At 51.7% G+C, this 25329-nt stretch overlaps 1 protein-coding gene across 1 annotated transcript in view; it reads left to right on the top strand.

The window, feature by feature from the left end:
• Window positions 1-25329, top strand: part of ABCA13 (ATP binding cassette subfamily A member 13) — a 320465-nt gene that overhangs the window by 143862 nt on the left and 151274 nt on the right. Inside the window, exons 34-42 of the mRNA XM_045089507.1 lie at window positions 198-527; window positions 2533-2602; window positions 3083-3214; window positions 9999-10136; window positions 11077-11257; window positions 13814-14032; window positions 17565-17761; window positions 21505-21662; window positions 22685-22915. Of these exons, the coding sequence (XP_044945442.1) occupies window positions 198-527; window positions 2533-2602; window positions 3083-3214; window positions 9999-10136; window positions 11077-11257; window positions 13814-14032; window positions 17565-17761; window positions 21505-21662; window positions 22685-22915 (1656 nt within the window). The remainder of the gene's footprint in view (window positions 1-197; window positions 528-2532; window positions 2603-3082; window positions 3215-9998; window positions 10137-11076; window positions 11258-13813; window positions 14033-17564; window positions 17762-21504; window positions 21663-22684; window positions 22916-25329) is intronic.

The raw sequence follows: 25329 nt of genomic DNA, 5'->3' as shown, positions 1-25329 counted from the left end.
CTCTGCGGTGTGGGCTCATGGCTGTGACCTCCCCGGGGAGCGTTCCCTACAAGGGGTGTTGGGCTCCAGGTTCTGCGCGGGGCTGATGGCCAGGCTGGCCCCAGCATGGGAATTTCTAGTGCCACCTGCCTCCCCTGACAAGATCTGTTCTTTCTCAAGGATCCCGGTGATAACCCTGCGTTTCCTTCTTTTGACAGTACACGAGAATGATGGGCGTGCATCCCACCGTCTTCTTCCTGGCCTGGTTCCTGGAGAACATGGCCGTGTTGGCCTTGAGCAGTGTTGCCCTGGCCGTCATTCTCAAAGCGAGCGGCATCTTTGTGCACAGCAACGCCTGTATCATTTTCCTCTTTCTCCTGGATTTTGGGGTGTCGGTCGTCATGCTGAGTTACTTCCTGAGTGTGTTTTTCAGCCGAGCGAACACAGCTGCCCTCTGTACCAGCCTGGTGTACATGATCAGCTTTCTGCCCTACATAGTGCTGTTGGTTCTCCATAACCAACTCAGTGTTGTCGTGCAGACGTTTCTGGTAAGTTTCTTCTTTTTTTTAATTGCTGCGTCTACTCGACAAATCAGTCATGACTTTACTCCATCGGTCTGTCATTTCTAGATCTGGGTGGGCTCCCGGTTAGTTCCTTCTCTTTATTTGGTCCCTGGAGGCCAACCCTGCAGCCTCCGTGCACTGGCATTGTAGTGATTTTCCTGGAAGGGAGCCCATGACGAATTGGCACTTCCCACGTAACGGGGTCTCTCCTCTGGGGGCGTTTTGGAAATCGGCCACGCCCCAAAGGCAGCGTAGGACCTCCGTGTCTGTGTTTCACGGATGGAAAGACATAGATTTCCAAAGCTATTTTAGCAGCAAAAAATAAGTGTTTTTCTCAAAACATCAGGAATGACATCACACTGAGGGGAACCATCCCTCTGTTAGCGACGTCAGAATCATTCACCGTTTAAAGTGTGCCTGCCTGAATGGGTAGGATCATTCTGTTGGGTGTGTGACACAAAATACACAGAAGAGACACACCCATTCCTTCTTGGGTGAGAAGTGCTCGGCGGGCGCTGGGAGCTCTGTCCATGGGGAAGGGACGCATGCATGACCGTGAGGACGGTCGGCTGCAGAGAGCCAGCCCCAGATCTCTCCTCCCCACACAGGTCAGGCCAGGTTCCCCAAATACAGTCTGACTGGAGGTGTGACTGGAGACACTGAGGGAGAATTTGGGAGGTGCCCAGGAGGGCTAGGAGCTCAGGGCTCCTACAGGACCCTTGAAGGCCATGGGAGGTCACCTGTCCCACAAGGCACCATGACAGCTGATGGACCCTTGCTTGTAGGGACAGCGTCACTTCTTCTGCTCCCTTAGAGACTCAGGGAGAATACCTCTGTGAGAGCCCCATTATTTTTCTCCAGCATCTGTGAACCTCCGCCTTTCCTACTGGCCATGGATACGCATTCCGTTGAAGAAATGCCGTCTTTACGTGTTTATTTATCTAAGATTCTATTTATTTATTTATTTACTTACTTATTTACCTGAGAGCGAGTAAGCGAGAGAGGGAGAGAGAGCACGAGAGCACAAGCAGGGAGGGGCAGCAGGCAGAGGGAGAAGCAGGCTTCTTGCTGAGCAGGGAGCCCAATGTGGGACTCGATCGCAGGACCCCAGGATCATGACCTGAGCCGGAGGCAGACGCTTCACCAACAGCCACGCAGGTGTCCCGAAATGCCACTTTTAATCAGCATTTATCCATTGATGGGTGTTCACCCGTTCTAAATAGCGGAACCAGTAATTTTGGGTTAGTGTTTGTTAGCTGTTTTGAGAATCCTGAAAATGACTGGGACCCTTTACCCAACCCCACTCTCCGCTACTCCTTACATGGCCCGAATTTCAAATACTGCGGTGCCTTTACTTCAATGCCTTTGTTTAAACGTTCCAGCATACAATGTTTGAGTTCCTCTTCCCATGTTCAAACGTTTCCTTGCCAAAAAACACAAAAAACATAACTAAACAAAACAAAACAAAAACAAAAACAAAAACCCCTAACTCTGGTGTCTGATGTTTTTAAGTGTGAAATACGGTTCAGCAGGTTCTTTCGTGGATGTAGGACCTGCCCAGTGGAAACAAAGCAGCGCTTTCCTCCAGGGCGCTCTCTCTCTAGCGCAGAATAGCGGGGATGATCTGTAGGTCTGCCTGTGGCACGCTCCAGGCCATCCACTTAATAATGAAAAACAAGAAATCGCTGCGTTCCCTTCTCCACTGTTTCCTGTTACACGTTTCTGTACGCGCGGTGCTCGGGTCTCTGGCACTTTAGGGAATTCCCTTCCCCATTAAAAACTAGCTTGTTATCAGCGTACCAGAGTGGGCTGACATTTGGCTCGGCCTCCCAGGGTCCAATGTCGAAATCACTGCCTGGTGTGATGCTTTGCCATCGCCGGGGGGCAGGGGTGCGCGTGCGGCTTCTGCGTTTGCATGTAGCGCCGTGGGTTTTCTGGGGTCTCAGGGCATTGCTAATGTGCTGTTTCTCTCTCCGTTCCCTGTGGGCAGTGCCTGCTCTCCACCACGGCCTTTGGACAAGGAGTGTTTTTCGTCACCTTCCTAGAAGGGCAAGAAGCAGGTAAGGAAGGGGAGAAGCCTTGGTCAGAAGAGACCAGGGATTCAGGCTTCTAGGTGTTTCCAAGTGTCCTGTTACAAGGGCAGAGGACAAGGTCTTCATTCCAAAGCAGTATGTCTGGAACAAGGCGCTGGGGCTTGCCTCAGGGTGTGTGATTACCCCCCACGGCCCAGTGGCCCCAATAGATGCGTTTTGGTGAGACAAGAAACGAGGTAGAAGTAAAACAACACTAAAATAAAACAACAACAACAAAATGTTGGATATTTGAAAGTGGGTAAAGCCAGTCCACCTGGTTTCCTTGAAATCACGGGAGACTGGGCAGGCTCCCAGCTCCTCTGAGGAGCCGTGATCCGTGGGAGGGCCTGCCTTTGTCTCTGCTGCGTTCAGCTCTGCTCTGAGCTTCCAGAATGCACGGACTTACTCACCCAGATCTGCCCCGAGAGAGGCTGTGAGGCTCTGACTCTGCCTTTCCCTTCCTTCCAGGGGTCCAGTGGAGTAACATGTACCAGCCTCCGGAACCGTCGGGCATGACATTCGGCTGGGTTTGCTGGATGATGGCCTTCGATTCAGGCCTTTATTTCTTATGTGGTTGGTACTTGAACAACTTGATTCCCGGTAAGAATTCTGTGTCATCAAAGTTGCCCCAAAGAAGCTAAAAACCGGTTTAAATCATGCATTTATATCTAATCATCTCATCTGATAGAATTTAAATCTAATATGCATGGATATTAGAATGATAATTATCTAAATTTAAATGAGAACTCAGAGGGGGTTTTGTAGGATGTGTTTGAGAGGGAGCTGTGAAGGCTTGAGAAACAGGTGGGCTGCCCAGGTCCTGAAGGAACGGTAAAGGCCACATGAGGATAGGACACAAGTGCCTGGAGGCTGACGGAGCGTCCCTGTCCCGCCTCCCCTCCCCGGGCCACCAAGCGGCTCCCTGGGTGGGCTTCTGTCAATGAATAGGATCAGGGTTCTCTGGATCAGGGATGTGGGGAGTGAGGACAGGAGAGTCTGGGGGCATGTGTGTCCTTGGCCCCACAGGGACCAGGTTGGGCAGAAGTCAGAGACAGTGTGGAGCAGGAGTGGAGGGACCCTGCTCTCTGCCAGGGCAGGGGGCTAGAACCTGGTGGGAAATCAGGCTGAGGATGAGGGGCTGTGCTGGGGGCTGGGGTCAGGTGTCACCTCCAAACTCAGAGTGTCAGCAGTGTCAAGTGTGAGATTTCTTCCGTGGAACAGCAGGTGCATCCTGGAGGCCATGGGGAGCCAGGCCACCAATAGTAATGGTTTTCCCTGCCATGTTCGTGGGGAAGAAGGTACCCTTACCACACACCTGGGTCAGGATGAAAAGAGCAGAAACAGCTTTTAAAGTCTCTTTATTTATTTATTTTTTAAATTAGTTATTTATTTGACAGGCAGAGATCACAAGTAAGCAGAGAGGCAGGCAGAGAGAGAGGAAGGGAAGCAGGCTCCTGTCACTGAGCAGAGAGCCTGATGCGGTACTCGATTCCAGGACCCTGGGATCATAACCTGAGCCAAAGGCAGAGGCTTTAACCCACTGAGCCACCCAGGTGCCCCAAAGTCTCTTTATTTTATATTTTTAGCAGTGGTATTTTGATGATAGTCTATGCCCTTGCTGAAATGACTTGTGATTTTGTCTCTAATTTCCAAAGCATCTGGATATTTGAAGTGAAGTCTAATCTTTAAAAGTTAAGAACTATGAGAGACAGAGATAGAGATAGACAGAGACACACACAGAGAGATTCTAATCATACACACATGGACTATGAAGGGATACAAAGACAAGCTGTTCTGACAGGTGTGACATGGTACCTCATTGTGGTTTTCGTTTGCATTTCCTTGACGGTGAGTGATGTTGAACAACTTTTCATGTGTCTGTTGGCTATCTGATGTCTTTTTTGGAGAAATGTCTGTTCATGTCTTCTGCCCATATTTTAATTGGATTATTTGTTTTATTGGGTATTGAGTTTTATAGCTTCTTTTTTAAAATATGATTTTATTTATTGGAGAGAGAGAGCAAGAGAGCATGACTGGGTGGGAGAGGCAGAGGGAGAGGAAGAAGCAGACTCCCCGGTGAGCAGAGAGCCCCATGTGGACTTGATCCCAGGACCCTGAGATCATGACCTGAGCTGAAGGCAGAGGCTTAACTGACTGAGCCACCCAGGTGCCCTGAAAACATATCTAAAAATAAAAAGACATGGAGTTGGCCAAAGATGACAATAGATTTGTCTTCCTTTTTTAAATCATGTCATTAAATTGCCCTGTATATAGCTTACATATCCTTAAGTGGCACTGTTTACATTACATTTCAATAATGTATATACTGTACAAATTACACTATTTATTTTTAACTCCCACCCAGTCTGACAATCATAACAAAAAATGAAATTACCAGAAAATACAGATGGGCTTTCAGATTCATAAGCGGGATTGCAATTTTGAGGAGCTCGCTGACCTAATGTGTTCTTTTTAAGACAAATATTTTGTAATGCTCCTTTACTCTCCTGAAATAGAATTCACAGATAATAAGGCCTGTTTACCTACCTGATTCAAGAAGTTAATGTACTGTCTTCTCTGTAATATAAAAGAGATAAAAAGAAAGTAATTTTAACAATGCCCAGGCATAACGTTATTACAAGAAGGAGGGAAGTACTCAGATGTTTTTCTTACTTCTGAGGAGTAAGTTTGGATTTAAGGGAAGGAAAAAGACCTAACCGCATTTGGTACTGGAAGCAAGAAATATATATGACAGAGTTAATGGTATAAAAACTCTTATAAAAACTAACGTTGAGGTCATTCAGAGCAACCAGAATTATTTCTATACGTCAAGAAATGTGGGAGTAATTTTAATTAGAGTAGGAATAATGTGGGATGAAACAGAGCCAAGGGAAGTGGATAAAATAATGACATTTTTGTAAATAATCTGGGTCTTATTTGAAAGTGTGGGGTCAGGTAACTTTTCATGATAAGACATGGGTCGGGGCACCTGGGTGACTCAGTCTGTTAAGCATCTGACTTTTGATTTCGGCTCTGGTCTTGATCTCAGGATCATGGGATTGAGCCCCATGTCAGGCTCCACGCTCAGCACGGAATCTCCTTGTCCCTCTCTCTTCGCTCCTCCCCACCAATCACATACTCATATACTCCCTCTCTAAAAAATAAAATCTTAAAAAACGAAAGAAAACAAAAAAACATGGGGCAGGTAATGATGAAGCATAACCAAGGATACATCCCCTGTCTCATAATTCACCCATGCCAGTGCCTACATTTCGTCCCTAGTGTTTTGAAGGCTCTGGCGATCATATCCTTGGGCAGACGGCAGGACGGAGGGTGGATAGGGCCAGGGAACAGTAACATGATTCAGATTTCAGAGAGCCACGGGGTAGATACTTGGTGACAGCATCAGAGTAAGATCGAACATAATGGGAGGCTTCCCTAGTAATCATTTCAGTGTGTGATTTTACAAAGTAGATGTTTTATTATTTTGCTATACAGCTTAAAAAATATGGAGAATGATGTGAACATGACATAGCTTAAAAAAAAAACCCTTTATTAATAAAATGTAGTGCACGTCACAAAACTCTGCTGATTTTGACAATACTTGGTTCTAAGTTTGTTAAAAGCCATCTCAGATGTTTTGTCCTGAATTTGCGTGTCACAAGCCACATGAGCTGCTATAGACGTGCGGCCTTGAGTTTTCAAAAACGTCCAGCTGGCATTGCACCCCCGATGCAATTTTCTGAAATTCTGATGCTTCTGTACCAGACTATAATTTTTCAGTGGTTTGTAAGGTGGTTGCTTTTCTGGAAAATTCAGCGTGTATTAGAACTAGCCACGAGCTTTGGGTTCAGAGGTCCTAGGCTCGACTTGCTAGAAGGGGCTTCTCTTTTTCATTTTTTTTTCTTTTAAGTGTTTTATTTATTTATTTATTTGACAGAGAGAGAGGGAGAGAGAGAGAGAGAGAGCATGAGCATGGGGCAGAGGCAGAGGGAGAAGCAGACTCCCTGCTGAGCAGGGAGCCCAAAGTGGACTTGACCCCAGAAACCTGGCATCATGACCTGAGCCGAAGGCAGGTGCTTAACCCACTGAGCCCCCCAGGTACCCATAGAAGGGGCTTTTCACTTGCATGGCTGTGTGGGAGGAGCCTCACGAAAGGCAGGTCAAGGGCAATTGTTTGTTGAGCTGGATTGTTCAGGCCTTTGAAGGACACCCACCACCCCAGATGCCAGCACCCTAAAGGCCACCTGTGCTACCCTTCCCCCCATTTATCAACCTTCCTTTTCATTTTTTGTATATCTGAGAATCTGACAACTTGGAGCCTCAGGGACTCCGGAGGGACTGTCCCCCAAGGGGTAGCAATTCCTAGAGATAGTAAAGGATTTGCTTGTGAGCTTCCTTTTCATCTGCAAAGCCAGCAATCCAGAGCTATAGCCTGCCACCCCGTCTATAGGTTCTCCTGTCCCCTGCCCTCATGGCCCCAGGGCCAGGGACCCAGTAACTGGGACAGTTCCTGTGCCCCAGAGCCTGCTGACCCTGCTTCAGCTGCTCCTTCCCCAGAAAGTACAGTAAAGGGTCTAGCCTTCACTGCCCTCTCCCTGCGCCTTTTGACGGACCTGGTGCTTCCCTGAGTGCCCCCCTACCCCGGTGCCCTCTCCTCCTGGGACCTGAATAGCAAACCATCCTTTCAAAGGCTGGTTTCCTGATTTCTCGGACTCCACATACCTGAATAATAATAAAACCTACAACTGAAAACACCTGTTCGCTCTGCCAGCCCAAAGTCCCCCCTCCCTCCCACATTTCCAGAACCCCTCTATGAGGTCTCAGCAAGCTGAGAGTCGCTGTTTGCAAGTCTGCTGTTGCTCTCTGTGTCCTTCTGTCTGTCCTGTCCGTGGAGTGATGGGGTGGGTCCAGACCCCTGCATGTCTCACCCTGGTGTCTGAGCGGGAGGCCTGGTCTCCTGGCCCGCCAGGTTCAAGGTCAGGTGCCGATCTCCGTGCCTGTGCAGAGCTCCCCGGCTGACATCGGGTCCTCTCCAAGTCTTTTCGTTTCACAAACTCTTCTTTATGTGCTTCCAATTAAATTTGATTTCACTCGATCTGTCTAGTTTCATTGACTTCTGCTTTTATCACTGTCAGGTTTTGGGGGGCAATGCTAATGAGTTTCCTGCCCTGCGCGAGCCAGCAGGCAGCTTCCCTGGGTGGAGAAGAGCTCTGGAGAAGCGCAGGGCCTTTGCATATATTACTGTGCCCGGCTACATATGGTGATGTGAGTGGGAAGCCCGTGCTCATGGAGTGCTCATAAAACACGTTTGGATTTACAAGCAACAGCAAAGAGCAGAGGATAGCGTCAGAGCTGAGTGGCCTCCCTGCTAGCGGAGTTGGCAACCTTCCCCCCCCACCCCCTTCTATTTACATTAATAGATTAATTAGCAGGACTTTAAAAGTGCAAACAGATTAGAGCTGGATGGCTTAATTAGCAAACTGGCCGTTAATATTCAATTTGTTTCCAATTTCAAAAGGTCCCTCCCGTGTCTCTCGTCCTTCCCGTCCCTGCAGCCATGACCCCAAATCAGGTCTCCGTGGACCTCCTGGGGATGGTTTGAGGGTCCTTGAACTCCTGTCCATGTGTCCCGGTGCTGCCGTTGCCCCTGCTCACGCAGACTCTGATCTGCCCCCACCGAGGGCATGTGGATCTGTCGCCCACTTGCCCATCCAGCAGGTGGCGCCCGTTCACAGGATTGCTGTCAAGGACAGTGACTGAAGGTCATGGAACAGGGTCCCTCAGCAGAAGACGGCAGCTTGATGCGGGGGCTGGAGTAGCAGCCACCAGCTCTGGTGAAAGAGTCTCCTGCTTCCTCTGTTGGCTTCTCTTCTTTTATTTCTGCAAACTCAGCATGCACGCCCCGGGCAGGAGCTCTGCCCTCCATTCCCGTGCCATGTCTTGTTTGGATCGAGGGCGACGGAGTATTGTCACTGCTGCGTTCAGAGAGGCTTGTATCGCGGGGCTGCTGCATATAGTTCAGCCGCCTGTGTCCTTCCCCCTGGGAGGGAGAGGTGGTCATAGACCCCCACACGGCGTGGTCGCAGGCCCATGTGAATGAACACAGTGGGGCTCCTGGGCAGGGTCAGAAGGGAGAGCATGTGGAGGATATCATTATCCGTGGGCTGCTCATCTCTTACTGGGTAGGGGTAGTTAGTGGTTTGCTAGAGTCTTGGAGAACATTCTGCCTGCGTGTTGCACATTTTCTAGGGCGGGTGTGATGACTCAGGCTGCATGGCTTAACCAAGAGAAATCCAGTCTCTCCTGCCCTGGAGTCTGGAGGGGTCCAAGATCCAGGCATGTACAAGGCTGGTTCTTCTGAGGTCTCCTCCTTCTCCTCGTGTCCTGTTGGTCTGTCTGTGCTCCCTGTTTGTGTCCTAATCTCTTCCCATTAGGGCACCAGATTGGATGAGGGCTGACCCAGCAACTTCACTGAACCTTAATTATCTCTTGAAAGCTTTCCTCCAAATACTGCCCCATTCTGAGTTCCTGGGGGTTCAGATTGCAACATGAATTTGGGGCCACTCAGCTCAACTTGTACCAGAAGTGACCGTTAGACAGGATACCAGCCCCGCACCCTCCTTCACTTGCCCGTTCTGCTTTGTGATCACATCTCTGAATCTTTGGCTTGGACAGGATGAGGTCAGCCACCTCCCCTCGGTGGGAGGGTCCAAGTGTCAAAACAGTCCTCGCGTAGGCCTTTATCTCTTCAATCGCTTGGAGGATTTGGAACACGCATCGAATTTAGGCTAGAATGGATGTGTTAAAGAAAATTGAGAGGTGTTAATAATTAAATCCACTTTCATTTCAACATATAATGAGGGCAAAATGACTATTAAGTAAGTGGGCTGGAATGAATTTGGAGAGTACGTTTGAAGAATGTCGATGTTTCATATGGAAATGTTGCATTATGTGTTCTTCTTTGTCGATGTTCTAATGGATTAATTCCTTCACGCTGTTAATCTGTGTCTAGGAACCATGCAAACATCAAAGACGGGACAAGAGAGTGACAGCTCCGTAACGGGGCAGTGGGGCTAGGCGAGCTTTCCTCTGGGGAACATTCAGCAATCGTTCAATGTTACTTTTATTCTTAATAAATACCTGCCCGTTCACGGAGCACTTGGGGGAGGGGGGCGTGGGTCAGGCTGAAGATGGAGCGTGGGGGCTCCCCACACGGCTAACACCTCATCCCCCGGATTGTCCCTGGGTCACATGTGGGATGTGCCTTCAACAATTTAACATGGAATAACATTGCGTACTAATTAGTGAAGACATTCTCGTACAGAATCTTCCAAATAGAAAACAAGAAGTCTACTGATTTTAACTGTGTCTTGTTTTTTAGGAAATTTTGGCTTAAGGAAACCATGGTATTTTCCCTTTACTGCATCATATTGGAAGAGTTTGTGGGGTTTCATGGCAAAAACACCGCAGGTGACTGGTTCTGACCTGTCCTTCATCAACGAGCACTTTGATAACAAAGGTCTGTGAGCGGTAGCGGTATTAGATATGTGTCTTCCCTTCTGGCAGGTTTTGCTTCTGCTTTTCATCTGGGTCAAGGCACTGTAACTGGGTGCACCTTCTGTGGCTGTCGCCTGGCCGGGGCTGGTCTTGGGCTCAGAAGCACAGCTGGGGGCCAAGTGGCCAGAGAGAATTCCCTGATGATGCTGAGCCTGGGGGCCAGAGCCCTGGGGTGTTACCCCCCCCAACTGCTGTTTGCAGCCTTTCTGTGTGCTGGGTGCAGCATGAATGTGTGTGAGGAGCTAAAGCAAAGGGGACAGCTTCCCGGGGCTGTGGGCTGACGACCTCGCCAGTGCTAGTGTCTCCAACATGGTCATGTAAGCAAGACCATTGCTGCCCCTTACAAGCAAGGAGCGTGCGGCCAGGGAGACAGGGCACACCCCCGTCCCTGTGGCCCTCTGTGTGTCACTTACACCTGCTGGTCCATGAAATGAAGACTTTGGGGACAGTCTGTAGATACACAAGCTCCCATCATGATAGTTGATACCACAGTCAACATTGCAATTTTTTGTTTGTTTGTTTGTTTGTTTTTAAGATTTTTATTTATTAATTTGAGAGACAGAGTGAGCTCAAGCAGGGGGAGCGGCAGGCAGAGGCAGAGGGAGAAGAAAGCTCCCCGATGAACGGGGAGCCTGATCCCAGGACCCTGGGATCATGACCTGAGCTGAAGGCAGCCGCTTCACTGACTGAGCCCCCCAGGCACCCCTGCCACCAGCCACTTCATTTAAGTTTTCCGTTAATCTAATTTCTCCCTTTGCTTTTGGTAAGGAAGGGTTTTGAGTTGCTGTGTGTTTCCCAGAGCTGCAGCTCAAGTCCACGGCAGGCCCTGCACGGGTGCTCAGGAGCATTACCCTGGGGGCTTGCGGGGTCCACCAGGAAGAGCCTGCATCTTCTCTTCTCAGGGTCCGCGCTGCAGAACGGGGAGGGAAAGCCTGGAGGAGACCCCCCGGGCGTCGCCCTGGTGTCCGTGACCAAGGAGTACGAGCCACACAAGGCAGCCGTGCGGGACCTGACCCTCACCTTCCACAGAGACCAGATCACTGCCCTGCTGGGGACTAACGGTGCCGGGAAAACCACCGTCATGTGAGTCTCATTTCATCCTCGTCCCACATGGACTTCGAAGAACAGTCTCAGCTCACGTGAGATCACACTTGTTTTCCTTCATTTCTGTTTGGAGACAGAGGACCGAGCCCTCGCCCGAGCTGCTCCGTGCTCTGGGTACACAGTTTCGTGGTGGTGGTGGTGGTGGGGGTTGTCTTTTCCCTAATTCTTTTATTCGCAGCAAGTAATGTGCCATGGTTTTACTTCTTTGAGAGCCCAAGGACACTTCTCACTGTCCTACGCTACGCTGAATTTTGCTTTCTTATCTGGGAAGATGAAATTTGGCACGATGTCTGCAAATGTTTTAATCGTCTCAGTAATCTTTTTTTCATGTTCTGCTTTTTGTGTGGTTATAGTTTTTTGGTTTTTTTTTTTTTTTTTTTTTTTTTTTTTTTTTTGTTCTTTGGTTTTTTTGTGAAGGCTTGATTTTTCGTTTGGGGTCCACTGGCTCCACATTTGATTAAAGAATCCGATCACGAGATCCCAGAGGAATAAAGAGCTTGAAAGTGGAGGGTTCGCAAAGCAGCCCGAGGCCATTTAGGTTAGACCATGGACATTGTCAAACTTGTCCTGCGAATAAACCCGTTTCTCTGTTCTTTTTCAGTAGGACTCAAGCATGCTTAGTTAAACAATGAAAAGGACTATATGCGCCAAACTTCTTTTTTTTTTTTTTTTTAAGATTTTATTTATTTGAGAGAGAGAGAGAGAGTGCAAGCAAGGGGAGCAGAGGGAGAGGGAGAAGCAGGCTCCCCGCTGAGCAGGGAGCCCAGTGTGGGGCTGGATCCCAGGACCCTGAGACCATGACCTGAGCCAAAATCAAGAGTCAGAGGCTCAACTCACTGAGCCACTCAGGCACCCCAAGTTTGAGCTTCTTTAAAAAAAAAATTATTGTATTTTATTTAAATTCAATCAATTAACATAGAGTGCATTATTGGTTTCAGAGGTAGAGGTCAGCGATTCATCAGTTGCATTTAACACCCCGTGCTCATTCTGTCGCGTGGCCGCCTTCATGCCTGCCACTCAGTTTCTGCACCCCTCCCCCACTTCCCCTCCAGCAGCCCTCAGCGTGTTCCCTACAGTTATGGTTCTCTTATAGTCAGCCTCCCTCTCGGACGTCCGCTTATTTTATTTGTGTTCCCCTTCCTCTGTGTTCATCAGTCTCGTTTCTCAAATTCCACATAGGAGTGAGATCATGTAATCATTGTCTTTCTGTGATTGAGTTACTCTCCTTTGAACTTCTTGAGAAAAGTAGCAAATTAACATGCAGAAAGCTTCAGAAATCTCAACTAGGAGGGAAATCAAAAGAGAAAAAAAAAAAGAAAGTTTTCTCTTGGCGTCGATGCTGAATGGAGCCGGAGAGGCCACTGAGTATGCTTGCTGTGTTTTCGGGTGGGAGTAAGCATTCCGTGGCACGACGGCTCTGAAAGTCGGCCTTCCACATCGTGCTCTGGCGAGCTCGCGTTTCTTAACCAACTGAGCCACCCAGGCGTCCCGAGCTCGCGTTTCTTAAAGCAAAACCTGGTGTTTGCATTCAGCAGAACAATTAGACTTAAATTTGGAGTTTCTCCAAGTTTCGAGGTCCCTGCATGCGTTCCTTTGGGAACACGTCTAGGACGTGTCTGAGTCCCTCTGGACGGTTTGCTGAGCTCCAAACCTGGTTTGGCTCATGCACCAGTGACCATCATGGTGGTGAAACAGAGCACGTTCCCCCTCTTGGTGCTTTCCTGTGCCCCCTGACGCTGACCCCCAAGTGACCACAGATCGGAGGTTTGTCGCTGTAAAGGAGGCTGCCTTTTCTAGAATGTCATGTAAATGGAATCCAGTCTGGCTTATTTCATTGTGCTGATGCCTGGGGGTTTCCTGGTAGCGGTAATGCCTCCACGGCTGACCGCCCGGCCCTGGGCTCTGTATAGCCTACAGGGTGCTTGTCCTTGCTCCTGGTGTGGGTGGCAATGAGTGCATTTCCAGTGGCTGCGACCATCTGTAGACACACGTTTCCCCATCTCTTACATAAGTACTTAGGGATTTGCTACGTGCTGTGATGGGGGTATGTATAATTTCTTAGAAACGTGAAAACAGTCTCAAAACAGTAAATGTCCTGAGATGACGGGGTCCCCCGGCTTCCTTAGGTCAGTTCGGACCAGCGAGCTTCCAAAGAGGGTCATTTGAGGGAGAAGCAGACTCTCTGCCGAGCAGGGAGCCGGATGCAGGACTCGATCCCAGGACCCTGGGATCGTGATCTGAGCTGAAGGCAGACGCTTAACGACTGAGTCCCCCGAATGCCCCAAACATGCCTTTCTTGAGCTGGTTTCCTTATCTGTAAAACGGAGCTATATTTATAATTTTAAACTCCCACGCACTGGAATGGTCTCTGATCAGCATATTGAGGGGAGTGTAAACATTGCCATAAGCCCACATTTCCAAGATGAAACCAGCCAACGTCCCGAGGAGTGGGAAACAGGCCCGGGGGAGGCCTGGGTTGCCCACCTTGGAAGCAGCCACTGCCTCCGTCCTCTGCTGATTTCTTTTCTCTGGCAGATCTATGCTGACGGGACTCTACGCTCCCACCTCTGGAACCATCATCATCAATGGCAGGAACCTGCAGACAGACTTGTCCTCCATCAGAAAGGAGCTGGGCGTGTGTCCACAGCAGGGGGTCCTGTTCGACAACCTCACTGTCCGCGAGCACCTGCTGCTCTTTGCCTCTGTAAAGGCTCCACAGTGGACCTGGAAGGAACTGAGTCAGCAAGTCAATAGGTCAGTGCCTGCCGTGTCTTCTTCCTCCTGCCCTCTGCCCCATAAGATAGTGGTGGGTGTAGGAAGAGAGTCTTTAAAAATATCTCTGATGTCTTTATTTATGAGAAGAAACCCCTAGCAAATTTTTTTTTTTTTTAAGAGAGAGAGGGAGCACAGGCAGGGTGGGGCAGGAATAGTGGCAGAAAGAGACAGAATCCCAAGCAGGTTTCATGCTGAGTAGGGAGCCTGACACGGGGCTTGGTTCCATAACCCTGAGATCACAAGCTGAGCTGAAAGCAGGAGTCGGTTGCTTAACCGGCTGAGCCACATAGGCTCTCCCCGAACTAGCAAATAGCTCTTACCTGTGGAGTCAGGACAGCGCTGCCAGCGCTGGATTTCCAGTGAAGGTTCTCAGGGAAGACTCTGAACGGGACTTGGTCTGTTCTCCGGGGGGAGCTGGGGAGCACAACTGGGAATGTGTGGCCCGGGCTGCATGTGGAAAGTTTGTGTCTGGGGCTCGGGAGATGACAGAATGGGGGGTGGGCTGAGAACTGGCTGCCGGGAGTCCAAGTGGTCCTGAGGAGGGGGTTGAACTTCCTCACACAAGTAGGTGCTCGTGGGCGGGGCCGTTGGGGGGGTGATCAGCTGCGGTGATCAGGCACAGACTTATCCTGTGACCCCAGCGCTGGGAGAGACTGGGGGCAGAGACCACTGTGAACAGGGCCCATGAGAACCCACATGGTAGTTTATGACCTTTGGTGGTATTACTGGAAACCGAGCCTGGCAGGTGAAATGACTTGCCGTCCAGTCACTCCGTGCGCACAGCCGCCGTGTCCCCCTGCCTGGCCCTCCCTCCCTGTAAGCTCACAGCTGTGCAGTGCTGCTGCAAGGATGCGGGGGTCCAGCCGCCTTCCTGCAGCCACACTGGGTCCCACCAAACTCTGTGACTGCGCTTAAGGCTTCATCTTTTTCTTTTTTTTTTTTTTTTTTGGATGTAGGCCACCGTAATAGTTACCAGTGTGCTGTGTGTTACTTAGCAAAGAAGCCAGTTTGCACAAAAGCAATCAGAGAGAGATCATGTTTTAGGACAGCGCTTCTCAGTGAGAGGGGCGGAAGCTGAAAGCCAGGGATTTGGAGCCAGCACAGTCCGAAGTGGGTCCAGGACAGGCCTTAGATTTTGTAGATCTGTTAGCCTGTGCTCCAAGGGAGGTGGGATCCCTGGAAGAATCTTTAGAGAGAGCATCTGTCAGGAGGGCGGGTCGTTCCAGTTTTGCCCTTAAATTGGCCTAGAGGGGATAAGAGAAGTCTGAAGAGGAACTTTATCAGGACTTTAGTTGAGATGTCGTTACGCGGTCTCATTGGCTCTTGGGCATGTGGGGCGTGCTGGGGGACTCCAGCATGACGCTGGTAGGTCATTGGTGATAGTTACTGAGGTCCCGAGAGTGGGTAGACAAGGGAAGGCAGAGGGTTGAGTGCTGGGCAGTTGGATGTGAAGACAATGCAGGGGATGAGTGGGACCAGCCAGGGATGAGAAGGAGAGACCGGGGGGAAGGAAAAGAAAGACAGGTCCATGAAGGATGGTGGTCAAGCACATCAGATGCTATTCGGGGTCAAGGGCCATGAAGACTGAGGAACCGCGTGTGGATTTAGGACATGGAGGTCCTTGGTGAGCAGCGGGAAATGGAAGCAGTTTTAGGAACATGATGGGGAGGAAGATGTTCTTGGAGCCCATTAAAGAGACAGTGAAGAGAGAGGGAGCAGAGGGGGACCGTAACAAGATGGGAATGTGACGTGGGGAGAGGACGGGTGTTTCACATACAGAGCAAGTGACCTGAAATACAGAGGACGACCTGCCCGGGAGCTGCCCTCTGTGCTGGGGAGAGGGGGGCCGAGGGGCTCGGGGCCCGCTCAGGGCAGATGGGCGGAGGTGAGCAGAGCGTGGAGACATCACACTCGCAGAGGAAGGGAGGGAGGGCCTGGGGTGAGTGGAGGACAGTGAGCAGCTGCGTGTGGTGGGGTTGAGTGATGCCGGGAGCCACGAGGAGCTGGCGTCGACCTCTGGGGGCGGGGGCGGGTCACAAAACCACAAGGTCCAGGGTGCTGCTGGCTGTGAGTGAGTGTGATGGGGTTCAGGCCTTGCCAGAGATGGGAGGGGTTTGGGGCTTGCCACAGAGATGTTCTTAGGATGCACATGCTTGAGGTCACCTGATCTCTTACTGGCTCGGTTTCTGTTTGTCTTCTTGGCCGACTGATCTCTGGTTGGGGTGGGTGAGGTGGTTTTAGGAGTCATGAACTCTGCTCTAGTGCGGTCACCAGGTGGGGGTGGTGGCCTCATCGCCGTGGGAATGGAGGGTCTAGACTAGAGGTTGTCTAATGAAAACAAACCATCTGTCCCCTCCCCCCAACCGGGGTGCTGTCTCCAATGGGAACACCTGACAAGCAGGCTCCTAAGTGACTGGTATAAATTTTGGTTGAGATTCACCCAATGGAAAATGCCGAGTCACACTTGCTCCAAACACAAGGAGGGTCAGGCCCTGGGAAGTCCCATGAGCTCGTCCTGGGCCAGGACGGAAAGTGTGTGACTAATGAAATGGACAGGACACATTTAATTAGGGATTTGGGCGAAATCTTTGCCTAGGATTCTGGAACTTTCTGGAACCAGATGGTTCTTGATGCTCAGCTCTGTGGAAGCCTTATGATTTGTCTCCCATCCAGCCTCGTGTCTGACTGGCTGTTGGCGATCTGGGAGTGAGAAGGATGACCGCAGCTCGGTGGGGGCGGAAATCAACTTTGGTCTGAGTGCCCTGGGCAAGGCTTGGGGAGGCCGCTGCGGGCGGGGGCCATGTCAGAGGGGCAAGACAGGGATGAGGATCTGTGGAGTCGACAGTGGACAGTGGGATGCTTATTTGTGAGCAAAGAGTCGGCCACAGGAGCGAGGCCTGGCTGGGGAGGCTTTCTTGGCACAGGTGTCTGAGACTAGGAGCTCTCGCTCGGACGTTCCCTGGGAGGGAGCCGGCAGCTGACTTCCACAAGAACGGCCCCTGATGAACTGTGCATTGCTGGTGGCATCTCCCAGGAAGTTCTCCATCAGGAAGGCGGGTGGCTGCCAGCGTAGAACATGTGGGCTGGACGCTCTGGGATTCTGCAGACCGTCCCTCGGTGGGAGCTGGAGTTGGGCCTCTGCCTCGCTCCCTCTGACCCTCCTCCCCCCCAACCAGCCCACTTGCTCTCAGCATCCTGAGGAAATGTAGGGCCCTTGAGAATATTCTCCACCAGGGAGGAGAGGAGCATTTTCCAGAAACAGCCCTTGGTGAATGCTGCTGTCCAGCCCTCACTCAGGGCCCGTGGGCAAGATTCCACCTGAACCTGAAGAAGGTCCACACCATTGTGCCAGGACTCATGAGCGTCAGGACTCAGGAGGCTTCTAGGCCTCCTCCGGGTGTCTGTGGCTCACACGTTCTTGGCCATTAGTGGTCCTTTTTGGTGGGCCGAAATCTGCAGCAAGGCTTTCTGGCGTTCAGGGGGAAGAATGAGGGCTTTGTTTTTCTTCCAGGACTCTCCAGGACGTGGAGTTAACGCAGCATCAGCACAAACAGACACGCGTCCTGTCCGGAGGCATGAAGAGGAAGCTGTCCATCGGCATTGCCTTCATCGGCACTTCGAGGACCGTGGTTCTGGACGAGCCGACCAGCGGGGTGGACCCTTGCTCGCGCCGTGGCATCTGGGACATTCTCCTCAAGTACCGTGAAGGTAGGAACGGGGTGTCCTTCCACTGTGCCTCCTGTCGATATTGTGGAAGGAGCCAGGTTGAGCCCCGTAAGGACACATTGCCTTTTACAGAAGAAGGAATTGTCACAAGAAGGTATAGAGATCTATCTGTTAATTTTCATTATTTATTTAGTTATTTAAAGATTTTGTTTATTCATTTGAGAGAGAGACAGAGAGAGCACAGCAAGGGAAGAGGCAGGCAGACGGAGAAGCAGAGTCCCCACGGAGCTGGGAGCCCGATGCGGGCTCGATCCCAGGACCCTGAGATCATGACCTGAGCTGAAGGCAGAGGCTTAACCATCTGAGCTATCCAGGTGCCCCTGTTTTTTTATTTTTAAAAAGACTTGTATTTATTTATCTCAGAAAGAGGCATGTTCTCAAGCTGGTGGAGGGGCAGAGGGAGAGGGAGAGAGAGAATTTCGAGCAGATTCTGTGCTGAGTGTGGACCCTGACTCAGGGCTCGATCCCACGACCTCAAGGTCATGACCTGAGCTGAAACCAAGAGTCGGAGCTTAACACACGGAGCCACCGGGGGCCCCGAGGTGCATCTGTTCCATAACGTCTCTGGTCTGCGAGGATTTCGCCACTTTGTGTCTCATCTCCTAAACCGACCATGACCAATGCTCAGTAGATGTGATTTCAGTAGAAATCATGTTCATCCAAACTGGGTGCCGTTCTGGAACCCCAGGTTGTTAGAGCAGGTGTTCTAGCTGGTGTGTGGCACAAGCCTCCTCTCCTTTGGTAAGGGAAGCAGGGCACAGAGAGGTGGGTGTGTGGATGGCTCAAGGCTCCAGCAGAAGCTCGCTAAGCCCCTGGTGGCTGGGGGTGCTGGGCTAGGCCTTCCGGGTCCCATGTATCCAGGTGAGGCTTTGGGCTGGCAGTTACTGACCCCATCTATGGCTCTTTCTCTGATCTTGACAGCTAAGAAGACCTGGTGTAGGTATTTCATGTAGAAACACCCAAATTTGGAAGGAAGCGGCAGGAGGAGGGACACCGGGCTTGGGTATAGGAGTGTAATGGAATAGTCACCACCAACTCTTGAGAAACTGCTCTGCTTTTTCTCTCTAATCTTTGCATGTGGAACCTTCTAACCCCACCTAGAGCCTCTGTGTCCCCGGGGAGATGAGGACTTGCCACGGGAGACCCACAAAGACAAACAACCAGAAAGACACCCCATGTTTCTGAGCATTCAGAGGGCCGCGCCCAGAGGACGCAGGCCATCATCTCTGTCCTGAGGAAGAAGAGATGCCTCGTCTGTCCCTTATGCATTGTCATAAGGCTGGGATCAGGGAGGAGGACGACACTGAGGAAACATGAAAAAGCCATCGTGTTCCTTTCTGTCCCAGGAACATGGGGGCTGCAGGCCGGGAAGACAGCAGGGGAGCAGGAAAATGGAACAAGCTGATGTGACGTTCTGTTCCTTTCTGGGTATTGGCCTGAGTGGGGGGAGCAGTTGCACCAGCAAAGCAAGGCTGTGTCCATGGCATGGGCTCATGTGACGTCACCATGAGTCACATGCAACCTCACAATGGTCTTTGAGGCCAAGCAGGGCGCCAGAGCCCAGGCAGGCACCCACAGTTGGTGTCCCACACATTCGTGGGCCCTGGGCATAGGCACAGAGCAGGGCACGGAAGCCAGGATGAAGGCTCAAGGCCAGCCGCCAGCCAGACCCAGGTGAGGCCCAAGGAGCAGGGGTGCTCCATGCTATGACCTGATCCTTTTGGGGCTCTGCCTAAACTAGTGCATTGCCCCAAGATCACAGGATGCTGACCAAAGTGCCAGATATCCTGGTCCTCACTCATTGCTGTGAGAAGTCACAGAATGGGGACCCCCGAGCCTTCTGTGCATGGGACCCCGAGCCCCACTGGAGGGATAGAGGAAACAGAGACGAAGCTAATTTAGTCTGCACTGAATGGTTTCTCCGCCTTCCCGAGGGGGGCTGATAAAGAAGACAGGCGGGAAGCAGAGCAGCACATGCTTCCATTGTCTCTGAGCCCGCGGTCTCCGCACGCATTCCATACCCAGCCTGCTGCTCTCGTTGGTTTTAAAAATCAGAGATGGAGTCTTCCAGGCTCAGTGGTCAGAACACTGAGTCGTGAGTGTGACCATGTCTTCCCACAGCAAACCCGACATGATGTAATTCTCGGAAACAGACCGCTGTCTTCAGATTCTGTTGTTACACTTCCTTGTTTTCTCCCTGTCCTTGGTGGGTGAGTAGTGATTTTGGCGTTTGGAGGGCCAGTGAGTGAGACGTGAGCCGATGACACAGGCGGGACCACAAGGAAATCAATTCTCAAGAGTCAGGATGTGTGGCTGGTCCTGGACAGAGCCCTAGAACCCCCGGTGTCTGGGATGCAGATCTGCGGGCTGGACACACTCTCTCCCTGCTGGGCGGGACCCCCATGGGGGCACAGCCGTGCGCCCGGGGCTCGGGGTACTGGGATCTGATCCGCCGTTCCCTCCCTCCTGCGATGCGCGGCGCTGAGCCCTTGAGTGGGATGGGGCTCCCTTGGAAGAAGTCAGGAAGGGGAAGATGCTGGAACAAACTAGCGCATGATGAGTGATTCTGCTCACGCTCCTGCTGTCCACGCCTGCCCAACCCTGGAGAAATGATCCTATTCCTCAGGCATCAGGGTTCTCGCTTGTGGGATTTTGGGAGGAGGAGATGTACTGTCTACAGAAGGGCGTGGCTCAGTACGGGCAGCTGGGGGTTCGGTCAATGACACTTTATTGTTACTGTTACTAAAATAGACAAGAGGGGCGCCTGGGGGGCTCAGTCCGTTAAGCATCTGCCTTTGGCTCAGGTCATGATCTCAGGGTCCTGGGATCCAGCCCCGCATGAGGCTCCCTGCTCAGGGGGAAGTCTGCTTCCCCCCTCCTTCTGCCTGCTTCTCCCCTGCTTGTGCTCACTTTCTTTCTATCAAGTAAATAAATATAAAGTAAAAGACCAAAAACAACAATTGTTTCCGCAAAAGGTGGCCCCTGGGCTCTGTGAGGTCTGCTCCTGGCATGTCCCCTGGATCGCATCCCCACCTGCCCTCAGGCGGCCCCCTGCCCATGTCCCAAGCCCACTGTCTGCAGTCAGAGTGGCTGCTTCTCTCCTGTCACGTGTGATGGGTGACTGTGCGTGGTCACATCATCCCAGACCCCGGAGGAAATCAGTGCAGACCGTGGCCACTTGCCCCACCTTAATCAAAATAGTGGCCACTTTGGTGGAATAAATATAGCCTTCCCCATTAGTGGCTGCGAGATTATCCTCTGAAGACCCATGATGGGGCCTGAGTATCAGAGGAGAGACAGAGAGGCCCTCCCAGACTTTTTTTTTTTAAATTTTCGGCATAACAGTATTCATTATTTTTTCACCACACTCAGTGCTCTATGCAATCCGTGCACAAAAATTTCTCCTCCACGGCCTTGCAGGGCTGTGCCTTTGAGTGCAGCAGGGGTGGCCAGACATGGGCCCCTCTGTGTCACCCTCTGTGCATGTCCCTGGCCCCTGTGACTCACCAGGGGATGGAGCATTTGTAAAAATAGCATCAAAACCCCAGGGACCCGCAGAGGAAGAAGCATCCCCTCCAGTCTGTGGCCAAGTCACTTCTGCGCGTCTCTACTTTCTCGGACGTAAAAATTAGCGGTGGTCTTTGAATCGTCTCTGGGCCCTGCTCCCCCCCCCCGCCCCAAGGCAATCATGGTGCCGGCTCTGACCCATCTCTATCGGGACTCAGGTCGGACGATCATCTTCACGACCCACCACCTGGACGAGGCGGAGGCGCTCAGTGACCGTGTGGCCTTCTTGGAGCAGGGCCGGCTGCGCTGCTGTGCGCCCCCCTTCTGCCTGACTGAGGCCTATGGCCAGGGGCTCAGCCTGACCCTCAACAAACAGGTAGGAAGCTGAAGTAAACCGGCAAGTGCTGATTCTGTGTCCACTCTGGTCCTCGATGCTCCCAGAATCCAAAAGGAGGCCTGGGACAGGTGCAGGGATGGGGAACCGGAGCAGGAGGGAGCCAGGATGTGGTGACGTTGGTGTCTGTGCAGTGGGATCGGCGGCTGGCAACGTGGGGCTGGGGGAGGGCAGCCACGGGGCTCCCGGTGGGTTGGGACAGGGGAGGCTGAGCTACGGGCAGAGTCACTGGTGGCCCGGACAGAGTCACTGGTGAGGGGTGGGCTAGAAAGGGAGTCTGCAATTGAGTCAGAGCCTCTGGGCACAGCAGCTGGGATGCGGAATGAATATCCCTGGGCTGAGCAGGGCCGTGAGCCCCTGTGACCACAGTGCATTGTGACGGAGAGGAGCCAGATGGCGGTCAGAAGTCCTTGATGGGTACTAGCCCATCCCGTGTCTGGCCAGGCAGCACCATGGGCCAGATGCTCCAGAAGTACTTTTCTGACAGCAAGGGTCCATCTAGGAGGCTAAAGCTTTGCTCGAAAGCAGCAAGGGATGAGTAGGGTAACAGGCACATGTCAGAGGCCCCATCAGCACGGGGTGGGCAGGGGTGGCTCTGGGCTTGGGGTCCAGGGGGTGTGGGCCCTGAGTCAAGCTTCCTCTCTGACTTGGGATGAGTATCTCACTACCCTGCGGTGGTTCCTTCCCTCTGTGGGTGGGAGACCCTTGTCCCCCTTTAAGAACACCTGACCCTGTGTCCTGTACCCAGAAGGGATTCTCCCCAGGAGCGGGATGTGTGTGTGAGCACAGCCCTCCCCAGGCCTGCCCGACGCACCTGGGAACCAACACCAAGGTGGACGTGGAAGGCTCCCCTCTGTCAGAAATGTTCAACGTATCCTTACAATGCTTGGGGCTCAAGTGATATCGCTCCCTCTCGCTGCTTCGCACTGGAATTTCGCGCGTGACATTAGATGATGGAAACTTGGTGTATTGGGACTAAGGCTCCCCTTTCCTTTTTGGGACAGCCTTCTGTTCTGGAGGCTGATGACCCGAAGGACATTGCCCGAGCCACGTCTCTGATCCAGACTTACATCCCGCAAGCTTTCCTCAAAGACAGCAGCGGCGGGGAGCTAGTCTACGGCCTTCCCCAGGACGCGGACAGGGCCTGCTTCAAAGGGCTCTTCCAGGCCCTGGAGCAGAACCTGCACAGTCTGCACGTGACAGGCTTCGGGATCTCGGACACCACGCTGGAGGAGGTAGGCTCAAGCGCGCCTTAAGAACTGCTCGGTGCCCAGATGCGGGGGAGGCCATGGGGAGGCCATGAGGGAGAACTCGGCCATTTTTACTATTTCCAGGTTGCGATGGCAGCCAACAGGCAGGGTTAGCTCACCCCGTGCATCCCTATCGCTCTTTAAGGGAAAGGCGCGTTTTTAGATTTGAGAACTGTGATATTTTGAGGAACTTGCGGGAATGGCGGGCCATGTCTCCTCACCTGGAGGCGCCCTTGTCTTCCTCCGTGGACCTGCTTCTGCCCGGCGCCCACGGCCCCACACTGACAGGAGGAGGGGGTGTGCAGGTCAAGCTCGTGAACTCCTCTGGTTCACGGCGAGCCCCACACTGCTCCCCAGTTCCACTTCCCTGTCCCTTGGCACTGAGCTGGGTGACATCGCCATCTCAGTGTGGTTTCTCAGCAGCAAGCGGCCAGTGGGAGGCAGGGCCGGGCATTCCCTCCCAGAAGAGTGGTCACGGGTGTAACTGAAACAAAGGCAAACCTTGTTTGGGGGCCTCGGGGTCAGCTGAGCTTGAGTCGAGTTCTAAGTTCACACTGTTATTGTAGGAAGTGCTGCAGATTTAGAATAAAAATCCAGTGACGCTGGGCTGCCTGGTGGCTCAGTTGGTTAAGGGTCCGATTCTTGATTTCAGCTCAGGTCATGATCTCAGGGTCGTGGGATCGAGCCTCGGGTTGGACTCCACGCAGTGTGTGGAGCCTGCTTAGGACTTTCTCTCTCTCTGTCTCCCTCACCCAAACTCTCTCTCTCTAAACAAAACATAAAGATCCAGTGACACAGCCTAAGATTTAAGGATCTGGAAGGAATCTTGGACCCTGTCTCTATGAGTCCAGACTAGTTTCAGTGGCGGTGAGCTTTGTAATTCATGGTTGGCACAGAATCTGAACAAATATTAGAAACCTTACATGAGAATTAAAATATCACGACTTTCAGAGTGTCAGAGTCTGAACTTTGGGTTGTATTTGACGGATTTGGGGGCTGGAGGTGCATCCCTGGTTTAGCCTTGTGAGAGGAGAAACAGCCATGTGTGTGTGAATCAGTATCGTTCCAAGTAGACACCGCCCACGGCAGCTTTGGTCTGGAATAAAGTGGTCATGAAAGGTTGTAAAACATAATAAGATTTGCTATATTCTGAACTATTTAAATGCAAATGCTGTCCCTTATTATTTTTCCCATATTAAGGGTGAGGCTCAGAGAGGCTGGCTTCTTTACCCTAAATCCACAGCTCATCAGCGGCCACGAGGTGGGGTCCCCGAATGCGCCCATGACTTTGCAGGAGGTGCCGTGTGTCTGTTTGACTCTTCTGCACCCCACGGTGCCCAGTGCCATGCCCCACACCAGCGTTTGCCTAATAAATACTTTCTCAATGAACCGTGAGCAGGACAGTTCAAAAGATATGTCCAGCCTCTGGGAGAGAGCTTTGTAGTGGAAAAGACATGAGCATTGCCCTAGCCGGTGCTAATCCAAATCCGTGTCCTTCCAGTGCCTAGGGACTTGGATAAATCACTCAACTCATGAGAGCCTTGGGTTTTTGATCTTTGAAATGAAGTAATTAGAATGGTTTACTTGGTTATTCCGTGCACTGACAATAACACATAATATATCCTAATGTTTGCAACGAGCCCGCCAGAAGTGGTAAAAGATTCTTCCTGCCCAAGGAAACACAGGGTATGAAATTGTCGTCATGGCTTTGGAGTGACAGTGGAGGAAAGTCGCATCTTTTCCAGGGACTTGGGGCAGACGCCAGGGCCTCCGTGGAGTAGCAGAAGGCGGGAGAGTTTCCCAAGCCCCTGTCCCCTGATGGCGGTGAGGCAGGGTGCGTCTGGTGTGCCCAACGGACGTGAATGCAAAGGACCGTAAGGCAGCTCAGTAATCAGGGACTCAGACGGGGCGATGCCACACCCCGGGTGTCACCATCTTTTGGACCCTGAATGACAAGCCAGCGACCGTACCAACCAGCTAGCAACCGTGATGAGCAGGGACTTGGGAATCACCATTTCCCTGCAGACAGAGAGACGCCGACTTTGAGAGCTATGGTGCCATTTTGGGTTATTTGAAAAGGAAAAAGAAATAATTTTTTTTTTGTCTTTTCTAATTGCTTTTATTTTCTTAGTAAAATAGGAAAGGAAGATATCAGCTGTGCATGAGAAAGGGGAGATTTATAGAAAATAACTTCCTTTGCACTGTGAGGCGAGGCTATTGCCGGTGAAGCCCAGACTGGCTACGTGGCGGCATCTGTCCGTGTCCGCAGGCGCTCCCGGTTCTGTACGCGCTCACACCAGCTGAGCGCGCCCATGGCCCGTGTGGGTCGCCACCCATGAAGAGGGCAGGGCTGCCTGGGGGAATAGGGGACAATTTGGACCAAACACACTTATTGATAA

The sequence above is a fragment of the Mustela putorius genome, unplaced genomic scaffold (assembly GCF_011764305.1).
Source record: "Mustela putorius furo isolate JIRA1106 unplaced genomic scaffold, ASM1176430v1.1 tig00003845_pilon_pilon_pilon, whole genome shotgun sequence".
NCBI classification, from domain to species: domain Eukaryota; kingdom Metazoa; phylum Chordata; class Mammalia; order Carnivora; family Mustelidae; genus Mustela; species Mustela putorius.
This window is presented reverse-complemented; position numbering and strand designations above follow the sequence as displayed.